The sequence below is a fragment of the Prinia subflava genome, chromosome 7, assembly GCF_021018805.1.
Source record: "Prinia subflava isolate CZ2003 ecotype Zambia chromosome 7, Cam_Psub_1.2, whole genome shotgun sequence".
In the NCBI taxonomy this organism is placed as follows: domain Eukaryota; kingdom Metazoa; phylum Chordata; class Aves; order Passeriformes; family Cisticolidae; genus Prinia; species Prinia subflava.
Window position 1 is genome coordinate 22,914,489 of NC_086253.1, and position 21,840 is coordinate 22,936,328.

Consider the following 21,840-nt stretch of genomic DNA (forward strand, 5'->3'; position numbering starts at 1 on the left):
TTGCTTCGTGTATTTTGATAGCAGTTTTTAATTCTTTGGAACAGTGGAATGAGGTTGGATGTAAAATGTGAGATGGGTGTCTAGATTTCTTGTGAAGAGTATTTAGGCCATCAGCTTGTCATGTTAGGAGTATGACAGAATAGTTGTTCCAAATTCTTTACCTAATTTAGGTGTACATGTTCAGTTTGGTTTTGGTGGGGGTTTTTTTGTGTTTGCGTTTTTGTTGTTGTTTATTCTTTATTTTATTTTGTTTGGTGGTCTTATTGCTGTTTGGGGTTTTTTTAAAGTTTGCTTAGAAGCAGAAGACTTGTGGGGAGTAAGCTCCAGGCTAATATGTACACTGGAATTAAGTCAGACTTTGAGTAGACCTAACATCTTTGGTATGTACACAATGGATTAGGGGTTGGCAGACGCTTTGATGAACTGAAGTGCAGTTCTTTAGCATCAGTAGGACCTTACAAATAAGCTGTGTATGTAACATAATCTTACTTCGATGTGCCAGGTTTTATTTGCCTAATTTCCCACATGATGGAATGAATCTAGTCTTCACCAGCATGGATGTGTAGGCCTTTTCAAGATGGTTAAGAACTGTGGCGAAGAACCAAGCGGAATGACAAGGAAACTTATATTTATTTCTGGCTAATTCTTCTGCTACGTTATTTCTTTGCCTGATGTAAGTAATCTTTCTTAGATAAGAAATCATTTAAAAACTGAAATCAGGTAGATGTTCTTATCCGTAGGAAAAGGATAGTTGAAGTTGAGCTGAGCTTGACATATTGGGTACTTATTTAAGATATTAGCCAGGCTTAATCTACTGAAATCTATTAAGTGTATTGCTCAGTGTTAAAACTGCTTAAAGCGAGCAAAATACAAATTTTAATTTGTATTCTGATTATTCCCTTGTCAGGAGGAAGCAGCCACTTCTGCTGACATCTGATTTGTATGTTAGAAAGTATGGTTTCCTGACAGAAGAGTGCATTATATTTTTTAACAGCAGATCTGTATTAAATGTGCCATCAGTAGTGGTTTTGGAAGGATGAGAAAGGACTCACTGCGGGGCAACTCAGTGAAGCTAAAGATGTAAGTTCTATGCCATTGCTATTTTACATGTATTACAAATAGAGATTTTTTGTATAGAGACAAGTCAATACAGACAATAGAGACAAGTTCCAGCTTGTAAGGATATATGTGCATGTGTTTATTTGGTTTTCTTTTAAAGCCAGAAGGTTTGCATGGACATTACATAATAAATATTTTATATAGTTTGAAATTAAGAAATTGTTCAAAACCCCCCAAAGCAAACCAAACTAAAAAGCTGTCAGCACCATCACCCAACCAAAACCAAACCAACCACTTTTATAAATATGTCATTAACTACCTTAAAGTATTCAGAGAAATTTAAAAATATATACAAATTGGGCAACTTTGTTCATATTGTTTGACTCTTGCATTGTGTCAAGTCTAGAGACTTCCTCTGTCCTTAAAAGAGAAGTAATACTGATAAATTATTTGCCATTTGAACTTGGTCTTCTTGGTCAGAAGTGTCTTATGCTGCTTAATGCTTTTAGTAAACATTTAGTAACCAGTAGTGGTTAGCATACTTCTCTGGTCTGTTTGCTTTAAAAATAAGGCCATGTAATGACTTTGAAAAACGATATTTACTGCTGGTGGTTTCCTAACGCAATCTCCTTGATTTAAAGAGTTTTGTGAATACCTTTGGTATCAACTGTAACTCAATTAGAAAGTGGTTTAGTATTTTTCTTCCTCTATTCTGTGTGTTCTGCCTGCTCTTGAATACTACCTGTTTACTTCTTTTCCTGTGACTTGCAGTCAGAGCTTGTTTTTCAGCAGCATGTCCTTACGGGATTGATCATTTTCAGAGAGCTGGATTCAAACACTGACAACACTGGAAGTGTTCTGCTTAAAGACTATTGCTGCACAGTAATGTCAAGGTGCATGGATAACTTTCTCCCTTGCAGGATCTTTCCTTTGTCACTGAACCTCTTTTTTTGAGGAACAATCACATTTTTAGCACTGTCAACATTGTTTAAGTTAGGACAGCCTTTTCTATTGGCTAAAGGATGAATCAATTAGATACAGAAGTTTGAAAAACAAGACCTGCTGTAACTTTTTTCTGATTGTCGAATACTTCTTTGTGACAGTAAAGAACAGTGTAAGGATGGCTAATCAAAGAGGTGAACCAAAAAAAGTGTGATGAAAAAACCAGCTGCAGTTGTCCCATCTCAGTCTGGCCAGCAGCATTTTCCACTATGGTTTCTCCTTTACTTTTGGAAGTCTGCTCCTTCCTTTTCCTGTGTATTGTTTTCTTTGTCATGCGTTTCAAACTTCCTTGACCTTATTATTGTTTCAGACATCAATCTGGTTTGTCTGATTAAAGTCCATTACACATGCTAGAAACTCCAGGGATCCTGGAGTTGTCTGTTTTGCTTTTGTAAATTTCTATGACTTGAGAACATAACAGTGAACCTTGTGCTAAATGTTCAATCTCATGGTTGTTGGAAGAGATTGATAGAGGATGATGGAGAACTGCTGTTTGAGTCTGGCACTAATCTTGCATTGTCATTTGTGTGCCAGTGATCCAGGGAGGAAAGGACTAAGTGAAAATGGAGATGCTGCCATTGATTTATTTGCACATGTTGAATTGATCATCACTGGCAAAATACCTTTTGTATATAAAAACAGGTATTTTATGGCCTACTCAGTAATTGTTATTGGTAAATAATGACTCTTTGCTGTAATTAACTTCAGATTTTTGAGCCTTACTGAGGTTTGCTAGTCTTCTGAATAACTACTTGTAAAAATATAAATTAATTTATTATGATCATCACAAGAACTCAACAAAGCTTTGATACTGATATAAACAAAAAAAAGAGAGACCATGCCATCCATACTGCATGCTTGTATTTCAATTAATAAATGCTTTCCTTTTCTACACAAGATTAATTGCAGTTATTATAGATGCTGTAAGGTTTTAACTAGATATCTTCAAAGGCTTCATGGCAGAAGTATGAGGGGGTGGACAGAAGCCACTTCTTGCTTTATGGTTTATACAGTTGTAAAATGTTTTTAACAATTAAAAAAACCCATCTCCACACAGGCTGAGGCACTTCTGGGTGTCACTTGGTTCAACCTAGAAATCAAATCAAGCTGGAGTGCATGAAGCACATTACCCAAGCCCTGAAACAGGCTGGTTCAAGCAGGGTTGTTCTGTCAGGTTTTGAGAGTACGTGGGGCTGCAAACTCCACAACCTCTCTGCCAGTGTTTGAACACTGAAGAACTTCTGTTTATTCTTAAAATGTCATGGGTGGGGGGAAGTCATGAAAGACTTTTGAAAGATTTGGTAACATCTGTTACATCTTCCAGTACTTTTGTAAGAGGAGTAGTTTCTGAATGTTAACAGAATGTAGATGTTCTATAATGTTAACTGGTCCTCAGTAGCAGAGGAGTATTTGTGGACTGGCCGTCTGGCATTGTAAACTTTATTTTTCTGGATTTCTCTTTTAAGCTACATTTTATTTGTTCTCTTCCAGATGCAGATTCAGTGTCTAGTTAACTGGAAAATAAGGCTGATCTAGCTGTCAGCCATTTGAAAACAAGAAAGGCAGACACATAGAATATGCTTTCCTGTATACTTATGTATTTTTTTATCTTTTAGCTATTTAAATAGAAGACATGGAAATGTGATTGTGTATTTTATTAAAATTTCCTGGGTTTTTTTGCTTTTCTTTATTCCAGGTCTGCAATTTCTGTTCAGTCTATCCCATTTAGGAGCGCTTTTTTTGTGATTTTTAAGCTTGGTGCTGTCAGCCCCATGTGAACAAACCAGAACAAGAAGCACACTAGGTATTAGAAAACAAAATGCCACGGAAGAAGAAAACTGGTGGGAGTCCTTCTCAGAAGAATGGCAATTCTGACAGATCCCAGGGGGACCCAAGCCACTTAGTGGCACAAGCAATGCATTATGTCAATAAGGAAGAGCTCTTCAACAGCATGTCAGAGATGTTTTCTGATCTAGATCCTAGTGTGATTTATATGGTTCTGTCTGAATGTGATTTTAAAGGTAAATAATGTACAGCTGACATTACAGTTTTGTTTCATGTGCAGATAGCTCTTAATTAGTACAACTCCAGGAAAGGTGTTGTGGGTGTTGCAATCATACTTGTGAGTTTAACTTTTACTAGGTAGGTGAGTAATAATATTTTGAAATTTTACAACCATGTAAGCTTCTTCAAGTTTAATAATATTTCTGTGAGGCTGGTAAATGGAGCAGGTACTGTTTAGAGTGGATTGTTCTGTGACACAGAGCGGGCAGTGGTGGAGTTGTGAGGAGAATCTGTTTTTTCCAGTTGGTTTCTGTGCCATATCTGCAAGATGCCTAAGCTGTTTCTGCAGGAGGGGTATTTTATGTTCTAGATCACAAGTTTTTGATTGTATGCTATATGTGATCCTGGCAGCATTTGCTTTTCCTTAAATACTTGAACTGAGCTTTTGTTTTACATTTATTTTGCATTGTCATCTTGTCGTGTCCACTGAGGATTAGTTTCTGCAGGATCAATTCTGTTTGCTGTGTTTAGTTCTCTGCAGCCTTGCTGGAACTAAAGCAAGGAATCAGATTCTGTCCCTGCCTTCTGCTGACCTACATACCCAACTCTCCTAGCAGACTATTTTCATATTTATGCCCAGTCCCTCCCGTTCTTTTGTGGTTTTAAAATTCCTCTATATGCAAGGTCATTTGCTTACAATAAAAGTATTGTGTGAGGTGCTGGATAGCAATGTCTGAGGAGTTACTTGTCAGGGGAATAAGCTGCATATGGAGCATTTTAATCAATTTGTATTCGTATGATCAGATGTGATTATCTGAGATTATTGTAAGAATGTGTGCAAAGAAAACAGATTTGGGCTTTTTAAAATATGTATAAAAGCTAGGTAACCATTAAAAGGACTGTTTTTATTACCTAAATTGTACAGACTTTTTAACTTTAGAACAACTGTGAGAGTACTGTTATAATTGTTGTTCATTTTAAAATTGATTTTGATGGAATTACTGATTCATGCTTCAAACTCTTATTAAGATTCACCTTTATGATAGTAAAGCTTATTGGAGAATGCAATAAACATGTAGAGTTCATAGCCTTGTACTGTTAACAGTCGTTTAAAAATGAGAAGTTTAGCATATTTGAGTGCTAATAAGTTGTTTTCATACAGTAGAGAAGCTGGAAGGATGACAAAGATCTTTATGTTTAATGAGTGCAGACAGAGTCGTACTTAAATGAGCCTAAAGTTTTTACTACACTGTCTTTCAGGAAAACAGAAGCTTAGCTTTAGGGCTCAGATGAAGTTTGTGCCTGCTTTTCATTTTGTTCATGTTGATCACTGGGACCCTTTACTCCATACAGTGGCTTTACAAAGAATTAATGCAGATACTGGATTTTTCAGGGTCTATTAGATATGACATTTTAAAATGGGCTATACTGAATATGCTTTGCATACTTTTATCTCTCTCATCCTTTGTAGAGTTTTTGATTCATTTTACACTATTTCAGGTATATGAGATAAATTAGAAATAAGTATCCATTTAAAAATCTAGCTCTAGTATTTTTTTCTGGTTAAAATTAGTAATTTTTAGACAATATTTCCTTAGTAATTTTAAAGTTTATTAGGTTGTTATTTTTCAATATGTCTGTATTTAGTTCTGCCTTTACTTCTAATGAGAAATGGATCAGGGAAGTTTCAGAAGCTATATTTAAAGATGAATTGGTGAACTGTCTTTTGGTTGTTTCTTTAGTTGTAATAAATGCTTCTTCAAGTGAAAAAATTGCTTGCACCTCAGCTTGGGCTTGTTTAGTTGACCGTGCTTTATTCTGTTCATCTTACCCTACAGTAGAAAATGCTATGGATCATCTTCTAGAGCTGTCCACCCATGCCAAAGGAGTAGCATCTCCAAAAACCTTGGGTTTTGATTTAGCAGTATCGTCATTACCTCTTGTTAATCAGCAAAGAGCTATTGCAAATGAAAGAATGGGGGAAGGTCCTGCAGCACAGAGTTACTCTGGAGCAGCAGTAGAAGTCGTCCTATCACCTGGTGTGCAGCTGACTGGAGAACTGGATTCCCTACTAGAAACTGCCTTTCAGAGTTACAGCTTGAGTGAGGAATTGCCTGATTCTGCAAGTGACCAAATAGCACATGAGCACCCTGTGGAACACGATGCTTTTACTGAATTTCCCGAGTGGGAGAAATCCGATTCAGTTTGCAATGTCCTACTTTTTCCACAGCAAGCAGAGACAAATAATGAGGCTGTAGAAAACTTCTGCTGCTCCGAGCCACCAGTGAGTCAGCTGAGCATCCAGACAAGCTCACCATCTGCATCAGACAGTTTTGCACAGAGACTGGAAGATTCTGATTTGTTGGAAATCCATGTTCAACATGATGTGGCTTCAGAAGTGTATAAACTGTCAAATGGAGAAGTATTGTGTGAAAATTCTGATCAGACACAAGATACTGTTTTGGATCAAAGTAGTGTGACTGCTGCTTCTTGTGGGTCCTCCCAAAGACTTGTGGAACATGGAGTAGCTGTTACTGGAGATCCTAATTCAAGGTGCCTGGAACAACACGAAGATGCAGTGACTGCCTTCAGCAGGCAGCAGAGCGCTTCTCTGCCAGAGGCATGTATCCCTGCTGAAACATCCAGTTTCAAAATACAAAGACCTGCAGATACTCAGCAAGCTCGGGAGGGTTATAACTTAAATTTTTCTGCACCATCAGGTCAGTCTCAACAACACTGGAATCTCATGGCTCCTGTGTTTTATCCATCCAGTGGAAGTCACAGCTTTGTAATTCCTGTAGCTGCCGGTCCAGGGCAGTGGAGACGTGTTTCTGACTATAGAACTTCGGAAAAAGGACTTTTTCTTTCCTCCCCAGTGGTTTCAAATGCCTGGGATGGCAACCCTTCTCTGAAGGTATGGGGAAATCAAGATAAAAACTCAAAATTGAACCCCTCGCAAGTACAGCAACTACGTGTTTGTCACATGATGAGAAAAAAGATGCAACTTATAGGTCAAGTACTTGTTCTTCTCAGAGGTGTTCCAGGATCAGGAAAATCATATTTGGCAAGGTAGAACATTTATATTGTGAGCTTCTAAAAAAATTGCTTAATCATGTACAGGATTTGGCAAAGGCAGAGACAATTTTCTGACACTTGTAAATAGTTATGCATAAACCCTAATTGCCAGCTACACAGTACACAAAGTGTGATGGGTGATAACTGCTGAGAGCAGAGTTCTTTGCAGGTCCTTTCCTAGTGGAAATTGAAATAGGAATGATGAGCTTTAACTTCTATCACTGAATAAAGGAGTTTGTCAGCAGAGCATCATTGCTGCAGTGTTAGGTCTGCTGTGTTCTTTCAGTCCCAGTTTATTTCAAGTGTTCTCTTCCAATAACACTGATGGAAATATGCCAGCTTTTCACAGGCAGAAATTCCCCTTTTCCTGTATGACTTTTTTTGTATAATTAGTATATCTGAAGCTTCTTGGGGGAAATTTTTGATTTTTCTTACTCTTTAAAAGCCTAGATTGAACTTAGACTCGTTTTGATTGACATCTGAAACATTTGATGCAATTAATACAGGATATTTGTCAGTGTGAAAGTATGTCACTACATGTAGATGGAAAAATACCTACCTCTTGAAATTAGAGACTTGTAGGAAAACTATATCAGCTCTCTCCCTTAGATAATCCTCAGCCTTTGATAAAAACAAAGGAGGGAAATTATTATAGATTGTATTTGCTTGGAGGTTGATTTTTTTTTCTCCTCTTACCTACATTTGCTGCTTCCATTCCAAGTAATTTTGGTTTTGTGCAAGAGACTAAAAAAAAGTCTGTATGGTAGTAGACGTTGGAGCCTGGGAGGAGAAGGGGAAAAAAGCTGTTTATTTCTTGATCTTTCACAGGACTTTGCTTGAGGATAACCCAGGTGGAATCATTCTTAGTACTGATGATTACTTTTACAAACATGGACAATACCATTATGATCCTGATTGCTTAGGGGAAGCACATGACTGGAACAGGAAACGAGGTGAGATATAAATAAAGGATTAGCTGTCTCATTTACAGTTCAGTGCTTGTGTGCTGTTTAAAAATCTGCCTGGCTTGTTGTGTGACAAGCATTTATCCCATCATAGAAATACTTTTTTAATATGTACAGAAAAAGAACGTGAGCACAAACTCAGGAGTCATCTGTTCATTGTGTGTTTTGCAATTAGAAATGCCACTGTCTTTGTCATGTTTTGTCTATGTTTTGTCCTCAGATTTTATCATGGTATATTTTGGGTAGTGTCCCACTTCCAGATTGGTTACCTACACCATCTCTCAGAAATACTTCTCAGATGATCTATAATATGCATATGCAATAAGTAATGAGGATACAAATAATACACATATTCCTGCTCTTCGTCAGCTTTTTTTTCTCTTGTACATGAAATTGTCAAATTCAAACAAAATTATAAGAGCACGACAGAATAAATTATTTTTTCCCCTTTTCATAATTGAGCGGGGATTTTTTGACAGTGGCCTGTGCTAAACTCACCGTAGAGCAAATCTTTTTAAGCTTTTACTTACTAAATTTGAACCATGATCCCTTTTCTGCTGTCAAATTTCTACCAGTGGAGAAACAAGTTAATAAATGTGGGAGTCAGCAAGAACTGTGATTGTTTAGACACGTTGTAACATGGCTACAGAAACATGGTGCTGTGTTTCAAAGTTAGTGGTTCTATACATTTCATTACTGTGTATTTAAATTACAATAATTCTTTTGGTTTTTCATATTTTATACAGTTTACAGAGTGGACTAATCTTAAGACTGTTAGAAAGCCAAGAATTTTGTATGCAACAAAGAAGTCCACTTTAAGGTGATCATGTAGTTTTTTTAGTTTAATTTACTGATTGATTAGTAATCTTGGTGCATTTTACATCTGCATTTTCATTCCTTGATTATCATAGATACATTAATTCACAAGCTAATACCATATCTCAGTGGATTTACATGTGAGGGGGGGAATTCTAAAATAGAGAGCCTTGAAATAGATCAAGCTATGGCAAGAGTTCTTCACAGAGTGGTTAATCATTATGGATTATCTATGTAAAGACATAAAAAATTTAGAGAATGACTATCAATATTATGTTCACTCTATTGTAATGAAATTAACTGTATTACATGGTTTTGTACATGTGTGTTTTTCAGCCAAAGAAGCATTTGAAATGGGAATCTCTCCTATAATAATTGACAACACAAACATACAAGCATGGGAGATGAAGCCTTATGTTACTTTGGTTAGTATTATAATTTGACCAATGTGAAAAGAGATTATGGACTAGCATGGCAACAACGTATGTTTTAAAATGGGAGTGTCTCTCTCAGTCTAGCTGCTGTTCCATAAGGAAATCTGGAGTACAAAAAAAAAAGTGTTGCTTGGATCATATTGCCCAGTGTCGTGTTGTGTGACTCAGTGTCATGTGGTATATGAGCATTAACCTGGCCTACTTACCAAAAGCCAAAGCCAAGTGCTTTGTTCTTGGGGCCAAAAGGAAACGTTGAATAAACTGAATTTTGTTCGTCTTTTGTATGATCTATAAAATTAGAAGCTACTTTAAAAATGTAACCAACACTAATGAACGAGTGATGTGTGATGCTCTGTTCAACTTGAAAACTCAGTTTCATCCTAAATATGACGTAGAGGCAGATACCAGTTGGAGGCTAGATTTACCAAATATTGCTAGCTTGCATGAACTTACACAGATTTACTTAATACTTTTTGTTAAAGTGATCCCACCTTCTCACCTAATAGTTTCCAAATGGACATCAGCACTCTTAGAGTCTAGAGCATATTTTGCTGTTGATCATTGACTGTGTTGGTTGGTAGTTAGAACAGCATTATTTTATTAAATTGGTTCTGATTAACTGAAATAATACATCGCAAAAAAGTATTATAATGTAGATCTGGGATTTCTGCTTGCCATTTACAGAAACACAGCAGAGAATGTAGTACTTATAATTGACAGCTTTTGAGCAGATACTGTACATATGCTGTATGTGCTAATGGATTTATGAACAGTGAGACTTTAACACAGATAATTTTTGTTAATAAAATGTTTATTTTACTATCCTTGCATTTATTAACAACTGTCAGATTAGCAGTTCTTTAATAATTTATATCTTTCATTTTGCTGTATACCGAAATCAAGATGCAACAAGAGTTCTTCCAGAAGTGCAGTGTTTGGTAGTCATAAGAATTTTTTCTGAAAACAGGAATGGGGAGAAACAGCACAATTCTTGCAGTGTTTCTCCTGTTTAGACTTTAGGTTCCTTTTCTGTCCTGATGAGACTGGACTATATAGGAACCTTTTATTTGCAGCTTGGTCATTTCCCAGGAAGGGAAGGCTGTCCACAGTAGCTGGACTAATGTAACTGAGTTTCTTGTTTTGTAGCTGGTTCAAATCTGACCAGCTCTGAATGTAAGGTGTGCATTTTTCTCTGTCTTGGTGAGGCTGTGTAGACATGTGCGTGCTGTGATCTGGAAAGAGGAGATGTTTTGCAGTGTTGTCTCAGACATCATGACACACATTTAATTTTATGGTAGAAGATGCATATACGTGTTTTAAAAAATCTCAGTTTATATAAACCGAAGTGCAACACTGAACAAAAGTATTATTCCAAATGTTTAAAAGGTATCAAAAATACAGAAAAACAGCTTTGAAAGAAGCAAGCTATGCATATAGTGTGCTTTGTCAGAGAAATAAGAAATGGGTGATGTGGGATGTTTTATATCTCTTTTGTTCAGGCTCAGCAATTCAAATACAAAGTAATGTTCCGAGAACCAGACACTTGGTGGAAGTTTAAACCAAAAGAACTTGAAAGGTAAGAATGTAAAGGAAAATAACATACTATTAAGTATGTATAATGTTGCGGTGGTGTCTGCTGTTCACCGTCTGCCTGGCCTGGCTTGCTCTACACCACCACCAACACAGACTCTGGGAGGCGAGCTGACAGTCTTGTGGAGTCAGCCCTGCCCCTGTGGGTTCTTGGCCTCGAGAGGCAATGCAGACCCGATGGTTCACCACAACAAGGAAGGAGGAGACAGAGAGGCTCTCTCGGGGGAACACACAGAGAGGTTTATTTGCCCACTCTAGGTTCTCCGAGGAGAGAGAGACAGAGAGAGCCCAGAATCAGGGATGCACAGGGGTTTTAAGGGACAGAGCATGGGAGGAGCAATGGGGGTGGCTAGACGCAGCTAGCCAATCCAAGTTGGTAACCAAGACAGAAAAGGGGCAGGGGCATGCAGTAGAGCCAATCAGGGAGGAAGGGGAGGAGAACATTTCTGGCGGGAAGGATGAGGGACACTTAACAGCAAAGGCTAAAAATAGCTTGGGGTGCAGGGACTATGAGGGAAGGCTTGCATAACAATTAGGGGGGAAGGGGTACATAAAACTGAACCATACAGAGAGCTCATAGAGAAATAAATCACGAATCCCAACAGTATAAGACAGTATAAGCTATAATTTTGAAAAAGATATCGCTTAGTACAATGGCTAGTGAAGTAACAAGGTATCTGTCAAAATTTTTGTGATAATAAGTAGCTTTTTAATGATATTTTCTGTTTATATGTGTGTATTATAAGATCTGTCACTTCAGTTACATGCAAAAGGTACTGTTAGCAATAGACACTATGATGTTTTCATTATTAGAGTTCTTTGCATGTCAGATGTTGTGACTGTTCCTTTGGGTTACTGAGATTCCAAAAATTATGTCACGTTGGGGCTGTTTTTGCATCCTGGTCTGTTGCTTTAGTTGAAGTGTGTCTGCTGGCATTGAATTTAGGGCAGTCAGCACCTCGTGGCCTCAGAGGGACAAACTTCTGTGCATCATCATTGCTGCTTACCTCTTCTTTAGCAGGATCTTCTATTACTTAGGGCTGAAATCGAGAAGACAAACTCTGTGGAAGTGAATAATAAAATATAAGAAAACATAATGAGAAAGTTGGCTAGATGCCAGGTTCGGATGTTGTGATCACTGTCCAAAGTAAAGGCTTATATCCCTCTGGGGAGGGGCTGCGGCTCTTAAATGTCCTTTTTATGACTTGGATGCTAGAATAGCAAATTAGCAGGTGATACAGAACTGAGCAAAAGTAGTTTATTCAGCCTTAAGTAGAGATCATTGAAGGAGAATCATGTTGTTGTTTTCAGCTACCTCTTGGAAGATTATAGACAAGACTGAAAAGAATTGTGCAGGGATAGGAGAAACCAAGCATTATCAAGTTGGTACTTTTGATTACATAAAAGGAAAAAGCCCAACATTTACTTTAAAGGTGGTTAGGTACTGGAAAGAGTTTTCCCAGAGAGTTTGTGGACTTATTTGAAGAAATATGCATTAGTACAGTTCTAGATTTTCGTATTATACAAAACATCCAACTGCAGTACAGGGAGACCAGATGGGGTAGAGAAGTGGAGCAGCCATTTGTCTGATGTGTCCTGTTTGCAACACCTTAGTGCACTGATACAGAAAGAATTGCTGTTTCACAGCTCTTCATCTGGCTCCCTGAATTCTTTGGTTAGTCTTGCTGTAAGTTTAAGTTATTATTAAATTATTCTCTTTTGTCATTATTATACATAAATCTGAAATGTCTTTTCTGTTTGTTTGTTTGTTTTCAATTCATAGGAGAAACATTCATGGTGTATCTAAAGAAAAGATCAAAAGAATGTTGGAACGGTATGAACGCTGCCTTACTGTTAGATCAATATTGGATTCTTCAGTTCCAGACAAATCAGAAGCTGCTGGTTGGATTGAAGATGCTTGTCAGGAGGAAAGCCAGAGGTTAGATTCTTTCACTAGCTTTGTAGCATCAAATAAAAGGCTAAAAATGTAGCCTTTTAACTTCTTAGCAACAAAACCTGGGTAATAGTGTTGAACAGTGAATGCATTAAAATAGACAGTTAAGTAACAAAAAAACCCCTACATAGTTTTCTTAATTTTTAAGAAATGAACAGTCAAGGGATCTAGCCGACTTTCCAATGCTTTTAAAAGCCTCCCATTATGGCTGTGTTACATTTCAAGAAACCAATCTTGACTGACTTTCTATTATCTTAAAAATGTGTTGTTGGATGTATACTACAGATTCAAAGCACTTAAAATCTGTGAATTGTTTCTTGGAAGAATGTAGTCCCAAAGAAGTGCGAATTACTATTTCCAAGTTGTATGTTGGTATTAGATTGTACCTTTGTGGTGGAAGGTGGGTTCTCTGTGCAGCAGTAGAAGGCAGCCCAGCTGCTCCTCGGTGCGCTGGCTGTAAGCGTGCCGGGGTTTCTGTTGGCTGTAGCCGCGCTGTTGCGCGGTTGCCGGCCTGGGCTGTGCTGTGTGTTGGAATGCACAGCGCCGTGGCACTCCCCAGCTCAGGCTCCCAAACCACGCACTGCTTGTTCACTCCCCCTTCCTCTTCCCATTCCTGCTCCTGCAGGAGCGTGAGGTGGTGCAGAATAACCTCTGTGTTCTGGCCAGAACTAGGACACATAGGAAATCAGATTTTATTTCAGTTATTATTTCACTTGGGTTTTGCACGCGTGATGCATTTGAAATGGTAATAAATGGAATATAGTTGATTGTGAAAAATGGTTTGACAAGAAAAGGCACATTCTCTCCTAGTTAATGCCTAGACTGTCTTTAGTATTAAGCCAACAGGAGAGAGCAACAGTCATTAGATAATACCAGACTTGCTGATCTGAATGAGGAAATGTCTGGCAGCAAAGTGCTTTCATACAAAACTGAATGCTGGAAATGGGATGGGGGGAGAGATTGACTCCTGAGAAAGTGTTCTTAGCCCTGTGCTCTAGTAAGATGGGGACAACTACTACAGGAAGTTCATCTTTGCTTAGCTCCTTTTTTATTGAGGAGTGTTAGAATTACAGCTGTGTCATAAATTTGTTTTCCTCTCACTAGAACTCTAACTAGGTTAAACTCTCTACTCTAGTTCTAACGGGAGTTAAAAATGTGGACAAATGCTTTAAGAAGGTTTGAAATGGGTATATTTCATTCCAATATGTCTTTCAGAAACAGAGATGCACATTCTGATGCAAAGGAAGAACATTTTGCTTCTGAGGTGGAACCTGTTGAATTAGCTGAAATTGATAAGACTTCTCCTTGTATTTCTGTAACATTAGAAAGTAGTTGTGATCCTGAGCATTTTCAGAAAGAGGAAAAAGAAATGGAAAGCAACTTAGTGGAACACAATTCTGACAACAGCACTGTTCAAGATGACTTGCAAATTAATTTATCAGAGTGCATTAAAAAAGAGCTGCCCTTGGAGAAGAAAGAAGAAAAGGGATTAAAACCAGAAGAAACCACTGAAGCAGAAATAGATGAGGTAGATGTGATTGCAGCTGAAGAGACTGTGAACTTATACACGGGTGGAGCTGAGGAACACAGTGATAACAACAGTCTCAAAGTTCAAACTGCAGTTGAACAATTGGGCAAAATATGTATGGAGCCAAAATCAACACAAACAAGTAACACAGTGGAGCCAAGCCGTTTGGCTTTTGACGCATCAGGAAAACCAGAACTACTAAACTTTCTGGGTGACTGGCCCGTGGAACAAACAATGGGACAGCGAGTCAAAAGATCTAGAAGACTAGAAAAATCTCCTCTGAAGAGTGATAAGGAAGGTGAAACTCCCACTCAGCAGCATTCTGAGATAGGTAAAGAGCAAGTGAGCCTGCCTGAGACATATACTGTTGAGAAAGGACATGAGGACGAAAATCTACCCTGTAGCTGTTACTCTGTTAGTTCAGATAAAGTTACACCAGAACTGCAAATGGTAGAATATTGGCCTGTCTCAGCCTCATTAGAGCAGAGACAGCAAAGGTCAAAGAGAATAAGAAAGACAAATTTACATCAGTGTGATGAAGACAGAAATACTGAAGATGACACTAATATGAATGCTCTTGATACTGAACATGTGATTCATGGGTCACTTGTGAACACTGAAGAGCAACCAGATATAAGGAGTTTGCCTGTGCACCAAGAAGAAATGGTAGCTAGTGAAACAGTAGGTGGGGAAAAATCCCAGCAAAGTAAGAGAACAAGGAAACATCACAAATTAGCCCTCACTTTTACAAACAGCAGCTTGCTGCATCCCAGAGAAGAGGACCACATGTCTAAACTTGACATGGCAGAAGAAGAGCACACAAACTTATGTAGGCAGAAAAGTAGCCATTCACAGACTGAATCACAGGACTTTGCTCTCCTGTGGAGATTAGAAAAGAAAATGCTTTTTCCTGAGACAGCAAAAATACTGCATGGCAGGCTGGATGGCTTCAAACCCAAAGACATAGATAATGCCTCAGATTCTCAGGAAAAAATACCCTATCGAGTTACATATGATAAAAGTACTTTTGTGGAGGAAAGTGAGCTTATCAATATTGATGAGTCTGAAGAACTAGATACGCTCTGTAAGCTCTTTGAGTCTGTTTCATATGAAGCTCTGAAAGATCTGTATGAAAGATGTAACAAAGACATAGACTGGGCCACAGGTCTCCTGTTAGACTCTGATGAAAAGTTACGTAAAGCTGTTGATACTGAAAGCTTTCAGGTAAGTGAAGCTGAGCCAGTGGTCGCAGACCTTGATTTCAAGGCAAGCACAAACTATGATGAGAATCTCAAAGACTGCCAACAAACCCCACAAGTACTTGGGGCTGGTGATATCTTTGAGGCTTTGGAAGGCAAGAACTCATCACTCAGCATTGCAGAAAGCCAGGCTGCCGAGACAGCTGTGACAAGCGCTGATGTGTCTGACTCATTCACTGCTACCTCATTGGATAATTCAGTGGAACTGAAAAATTCTGTGGATTCAGCCCCTAGAACCAACACAAGCAACTTAGCAGCAGGTGTCACTGAGCTGTCCTTTTCAGGAGAGCAGAAGGGAGAGAGTGAGAATCCTCTTGAAGAAACTGTCAATAAGCCATCACTTTCAGAACTTCATGCAAGTTTGCCTCATGATCCTAACACAACTTCTACCAATTTGAAATCTGAATTAAACAATGAAAGTGACAGTAAACCTTCAGAAAGCAATGCTGAAAGTTCCAAAGGGACTGGTTTGTTACTGGATATGGATCACAGACCTCTGGTTCGTCCTAGGAGCAATAAAGAGTTGCAGATGGATAAAGAAACTCAGGAGAATTCCATGGAGATATCTGGTAAAGAAGAAATTGAAGCTCCGAGCTGGGCTGCAACTAAAGCCAAGAGACAAAGCACTATAGCAGCATCACATGCAGCCTTCAGTATAGATTGCCTAGAACTAACATTGCCTCCTGAACTGGCACTCCAGCTGAAGGAGATATTTGGACCTGTTGGCATTGATGCAGGTATGATGTAATTATATACATGTTTTTATGAAAAAAAGTTGTTCGGGTCAGAAACCTTTCTTTCTTTGTCTGTGCTTTTTTCCCCTTCATGTGTGATTTTTAGGGAATAGATTCCTGTAATTCCTCATGATACTGGCAGTTGATGTTGTTAATGCAGAAATTAAACTGAACTAAGTATGGCATAAAGTATAAGTGCAGTAGTGCTACCTTCTTCCTTTGTCTTTTTGTACATGCACTTACTTCAACATAAAAAGAAAATATACTGGTTATTTGCATTCTGAGCAATAGGCCCTTAAGCTTATATTCAAACTCTGAAGAGATACTTAGATGATAAGGAATATGCAAATTGTGGCTGATTAGGAAAGAAGAAATGGGAAAAAAGCCTTTTGGCATCATAAGTTGGGGGACAAGAAGATGAATGGTTAAGGGAGATGAAGTGTGGCTGGATACTGAAAAGATGACAGCAGACCAGTCTGCTGGCAGATTATGGTTAAGGAAGTCATAAGCAGCTTGAACATGCATTTCAAAAGTTAAAGAAAATAGAAAAAGGAAAAAAGAAAACAGGAATATAGAGCTTGATGATTTTCTCTCATTTTTCCCCACACTTTTTCCTTTTTTTTCCTCATTTCTGTCTTTTATCTTGAAGATTGCTTTATGTGAAACGCTGGATACCTGATTAATTGGTGGGTTTGATTGCTGGCCTCTTTGCCTTTCATGCCTACCTCCTTAAAAAAAAAGTTTACTTTTTATAGTAGAAAAGTGTTTTATTGTGTCTGAAGTATGCTCAAAATTTTTATTTGACACATGCATACTTCATGCTTTTTTATTTTTGGAAGAGTGAGAAACACCCTTTTTAGGAAAAAGAGCTTTTGTTATGATACCATGATAATTTCTGCTGTTTCCTTTAGAGCTTGAGGGAATGCTTGGAGTTTGTTTCTCTGAGTTTGTGTGTTGGAAAGATGTGACTTTTGTTGGGCTGTGGTGGGTATGTTGTACAGAAAAGCAGTTGCCATGTGGATTGCAGTCGAACAGGGGGAATCACAGTTTCATGTATGAAACTATTGTTTTCAGTTAACAATGGCTTTGTAAAAGAAGGGTCTACTAGAAAAACAGAAAGCAGGAGGAAAAATACAGTTGTCCAGGTAGTCATATTTCATCAGTATACATTTAATGTTTATTTACTTCTTTCCTGCCCTTTCAGAGTTTTTGAACACTTGAAAACAATTTCTGTGTAATGCTTTTAATTTGTTTAGAAGTTTTTTTCAGGCATGACCAGTTTATGTAGAATCTCCAAAATTAAAATAAATAAGTCTATGATACTGTACTTTAATTGCTTCCATAAGTTTTTATAGAATGTTTTTAATTAATGTATTCTCTTTGTTCCACAAGGATCACTAACTGTTGAGGATTGCGTGGTTCATATTGATCTGAATTTGGCAAAAGTGATTCATGAAAAATGGAAAGAATCTATTCTGGTCAGTAGATTTCTTGCATATGATACAGTGTGGCATGCCTGTATTTTATCAGACCATTTGTCTCGATCTCAAGGTGTTATCTTTGCAAGAGCAATGATAAAATGTAGTAATAGTTTGTAGAGCGTGTGGGGTGTATCCGTATGTCATAATCATTGGTGCTATTGAAAGGTGTTTTAAGGGATGCAATCAGTGCCTCATCATGAAAACAAGATTCTCAAAAAAGGAGGATCATAGTACACAGTTTCACTACAAAATTGATCAAAAATGTCCCTGGCCAAAATCCTTACTGTTTTTATGACTTGTAAAAAGCATTACTTTGTGAATTATTCTCTATACAAAACATCTCCATGTGCAGTAATTGAGATGAGTTTGCTAACCTGTGTTCCTTTGTAGCTCTGTGAAACTTGGAATGTCTTTTGGCAAAATTTTTGTTTGGTTTATATAATTAAGGCTATGAAGTCTTAGTAGTGGGGCATGCTTCTCTCATTTGATGTGTTTTTAGAAAGATAATTCTAGCTTATGAATCCTCACTTCATAATTACTTTTCTTAAATATATTTCTTTTAAAATACTGAATCTTTGAGAAATATTGTGAGACCTTATCTTTAAATTGCTTTAATTAGAAGCTAACACTTGTAAAGTTTTCCTGCAAAATTCATAATTTATAACATTCATGATTTTACTATTTTTATTTAGAAGCGTCAGAGGAGAGATGAATCATGTAAGTTGTCTGCAGAAGGTATGTTGTGTCCTGTTAATTTTAAAAATACTTAATGTTCATTATAAAACTATTTAATTATTTGAAACTTAAGGTTGCAAATACTCCATCCGTTGAAAAATGATGATTTTATTTATTAGGCTAAATTTTATTGCCTTTGGAGCCATTTACCAATCTCTTTATGACGGCATGGGGGAGGGGACAGAAGTTAATTATAAGCAGAATCACTAGTTCCAGATAAAGCCTGTAATTCTATGTCATTCAGAAAACTTAGAGAAGCTCTGGTTGAAGCAGACAGCTGTTTGGTAGCAATTCTCTGTGGCAAGAGAAGGAGCACCTAGAGAATTACTAGCCAAGTAAGATTTCTGCAGGTGAGGAAGGGAGGTCAGCAGTACAACATTCACATGCTGTTCATCAGAGGTGATTTTAGCAGGAAGATGGATGCCCTGTTCAAAAAGCGTTAACATCTCTTGGAATCCCGTTTTCATTCAGCTGCCAGAAGAAAATATCCTTCTATTGCAGAACCCCACTGCAGACTGGGATTGCAATGTGGGTGCAAACTAGTGACCAAGCAGTGCTGTTGCCATTAGCTTAACACTAAACTGTAGAAGCATAAAACCAGATTGCTAAGCATCTGTGATTAAGTTAAGAAGAAAGGCAGGTAAACATATGAGTCAGTGATTCTTTTTAAAAGCAAACAACCCCCCACTTAATGCATGTGCAAGGTGGTTTACAGGTGTTAGATATGTCTTTGCACTTGAAAATATGGTGAGGAAATCTGATGGTTTTCTTTTGTTTCACAAAATAGATAATTATGAGACAGTCTTTGGAAAATGGAAGCGAAGAGGATGAAAGCAATGTGTTGGTTTCTGTTTTAGCATTAATAATCTTGTTTTATCAAAACTCAGACTGTATAGGTTGAAAAACTTGTCTTAAGTATTTTGGCATCGCATGTATATATAAGCTAAAAAGTGTTTTGTCACCCTATTTTTACTGCTTTTAAATGTCCTGCAGTGATTCAGCAGATAGATACAGACGACTCAGAAGTGCTGTTATCTCAGAATGCAGACAGCAAAATACAGAAGAAAAAATCAAGCTTGGCTGCAGACACATCTAATGATATACAGACAAAAACCCCAGCAACATCAGACGTTTTTCCATTTATGGATCACTGGAATGCTCAGATTCAGAAAGTTTCTCTCAGGCAAATAATTTCTGAAGAAATAGCGATGCAGGAGAGAGAGGACCTGGTATGGATAGCACCATTTTTATAATGTGGTTTAGATTCATTACTGTTAGTAAAATAGAGTATGTCTTATTTGGTGACTCATCCCTGTGCTGCTGATTACAGCTTGAATTTATGAGACAAATGCATACCAATTAGTATTGTGGATTACTGTAATACAGGAGTTTGCTTAAGGTAGATGGTTCTGTTTGAAAAATACAGGCTCATTTAGAATGTAATATTTTGTTTGTTTCACAAATGGATGTGCTGCTTTTCACTATCCTGGTTAGCATTTTTGTTTGGTTGAATTGTTTTTTGGTTGCTCATCTAAAACCAAAGATCAGTGTGATCTTCCATGCTTTGTATTGTGACAGCAATATCAAAAAAAGTTCTTAGTTGGCTCCATGCCTCATTTGTTTAGAAGTGTACTGAATTGCTTGTAATACCTTTTTTTTTGTGAGGAGAACCCACAACATTCCTAATAGATGAGACATTAAAATAAGTACTTGAGGTTAATCTCAAACAAGTTTCTGTAGCCACTTCTCAGAAAACAGTAACTCTTTAATAGATTTTCACTAGTTCTTTTCCACACACAGTTCCTGTACCCTGCATGTTTGGCTTGAGCCTGATAGTGCCCTCTACTGCCCCACCAATGTTCAGAACAGGCATCCTGATTTGTAATAGTCTCTGACAAGCAGCTGTCCTAAAGTAGAGGAGCTCTGAACTGGTGTAGAAAGTTGTATGAATTAGCCTGTATTTTGAAAATGGCTTGTGGAGTCTTTCTTTGAACTGCATGTATGTGCCCTACTGGTAACTGCTGTCATGTCCACAGCTTTATTTTCAGTTTGAATTCATGGAGTTTGGCTTTATTTTGACCACTTTTTTCCTTCTTTAAAAAAATCTGAATATTAGAATGATCAGTCCAATTGTTTCTATGCTATAATTACATCATCTTCTCAGATGACTTCACAAGTAAGAATATTATAGACACAGCTTCAGATACATCAAACTAAAATTATTTATGCAGCTTAACAATAAAGTATTGTTTCAACCCAGGCCCTCAGTATAGAGAAAAGAGGTGGACTTTGCACAAGCTTAGCACTGGACTAGATGGACTGGCAGGGAATAAATTCCAGAACTTAAATGCCTGCTAAAAATCCTCATTTTACTTTGTCCAAATGATTAGGGAGCTCCAGCTTCATTACTTCAAAAGACTGCAGAGTATTGCAGTGGTGTATAATACACAACTCAGCTGTCCTTACCTTATGCTGATCAGTGTGGCAGGCTGATATGGCACATTTTGGGTGGATACCAACTGAGTAGGTACCTTTTAAATCATAAAAAATAATGGCAAAGTTGGATTGGCTCCACCTTTACTGTATTTTGTCCTAATCAAGAACTTGTAATATATTTCTTTTGTCTTCTGGGTAGAATCGTGTTCCTTCTACAGCTAGAAAAGACTGTGCTGCTAAACTAAAGGAGAAGCAACTTTTTGAGATGTTTCCAACTATTAATCAAAATTTCTTAATGGATGTCTTCAGGGACAATAAGTAAGAAATCTTTTTACTTCTTTGTAAAAATGGTACTCGGTTACAGTCATAAATACTGAGAGTTAAGATACTGCTAAAGAATGACTTTTTCCAAAGTAGCTCTTTTTGTTAGTCTAAATAAGGCCTAAACTAGCTGATCTTAAAGGCAAAAAGGGTATAAAAACTCTCAGTTTAGACACATTTCTTTTTAGGGAGGAATAGACAGTTTCTTTCACTGGGAGAAGAATATCTCTGGGTATTCACCACTGACATGACTTTCAGTGGAACTGCATATTTTCCCAAGAGCTGAGGTTTAAATCTAGTGGGAGAAATTAGTGGGTGTGGTAATAGTGGGTTCACAGGAAATGGCATCAGCCCAATATAAAACACTACTATCACCTGGTGTTACCTGTGAGTACTTTCCTGGTTACTGCAGCCACTCTGAAGGAATGAGCCATCTCTTCATCTCTT

General features: G+C 37.6%; 1 protein-coding gene across 3 annotated transcripts in view; it reads left to right on the plus strand.

Moving 5' to 3' along the window:
* N4BP2 (NEDD4 binding protein 2) overlaps positions 1–21,840 on the plus strand; it is a 36,188-nt gene that overhangs the window by 3,772 nt on the left and 10,576 nt on the right. For 2 of the 3 annotated variants that reach the window (XM_063401810.1, XM_063401812.1), the window contains 13 exons: positions 503–673; positions 908–1,080; positions 3,758–4,082; positions 5,904–7,134; positions 7,969–8,093; positions 9,258–9,346; positions 10,855–10,931; positions 12,729–12,884; positions 14,115–16,423; positions 17,813–17,898; positions 18,594–18,636; positions 19,630–19,865; positions 21,272–21,390. In XM_063401810.1, coding sequence (XP_063257880.1) covers positions 3,881–4,082; positions 5,904–7,134; positions 7,969–8,093; positions 9,258–9,346; positions 10,855–10,931; positions 12,729–12,884; positions 14,115–16,423; positions 17,813–17,898; positions 18,594–18,636; positions 19,630–19,865; positions 21,272–21,390 — 4,673 coding nt within the window. In that variant the 5' untranslated portion in view covers positions 503–673; positions 908–1,080; positions 3,758–3,880. Of the gene's footprint in view, positions 1–502; positions 674–907; positions 1,081–2,595; positions 2,704–3,757; positions 4,083–5,903; positions 7,135–7,968; positions 8,094–9,257; positions 9,347–10,854; positions 10,932–12,728; positions 12,885–14,114; positions 16,424–17,812; positions 17,899–18,593; positions 18,637–19,629; positions 19,866–21,271; positions 21,391–21,840 lie in introns of all 3 variants that reach the window. The other variant, XM_063401811.1, reaches the window with a different exon arrangement.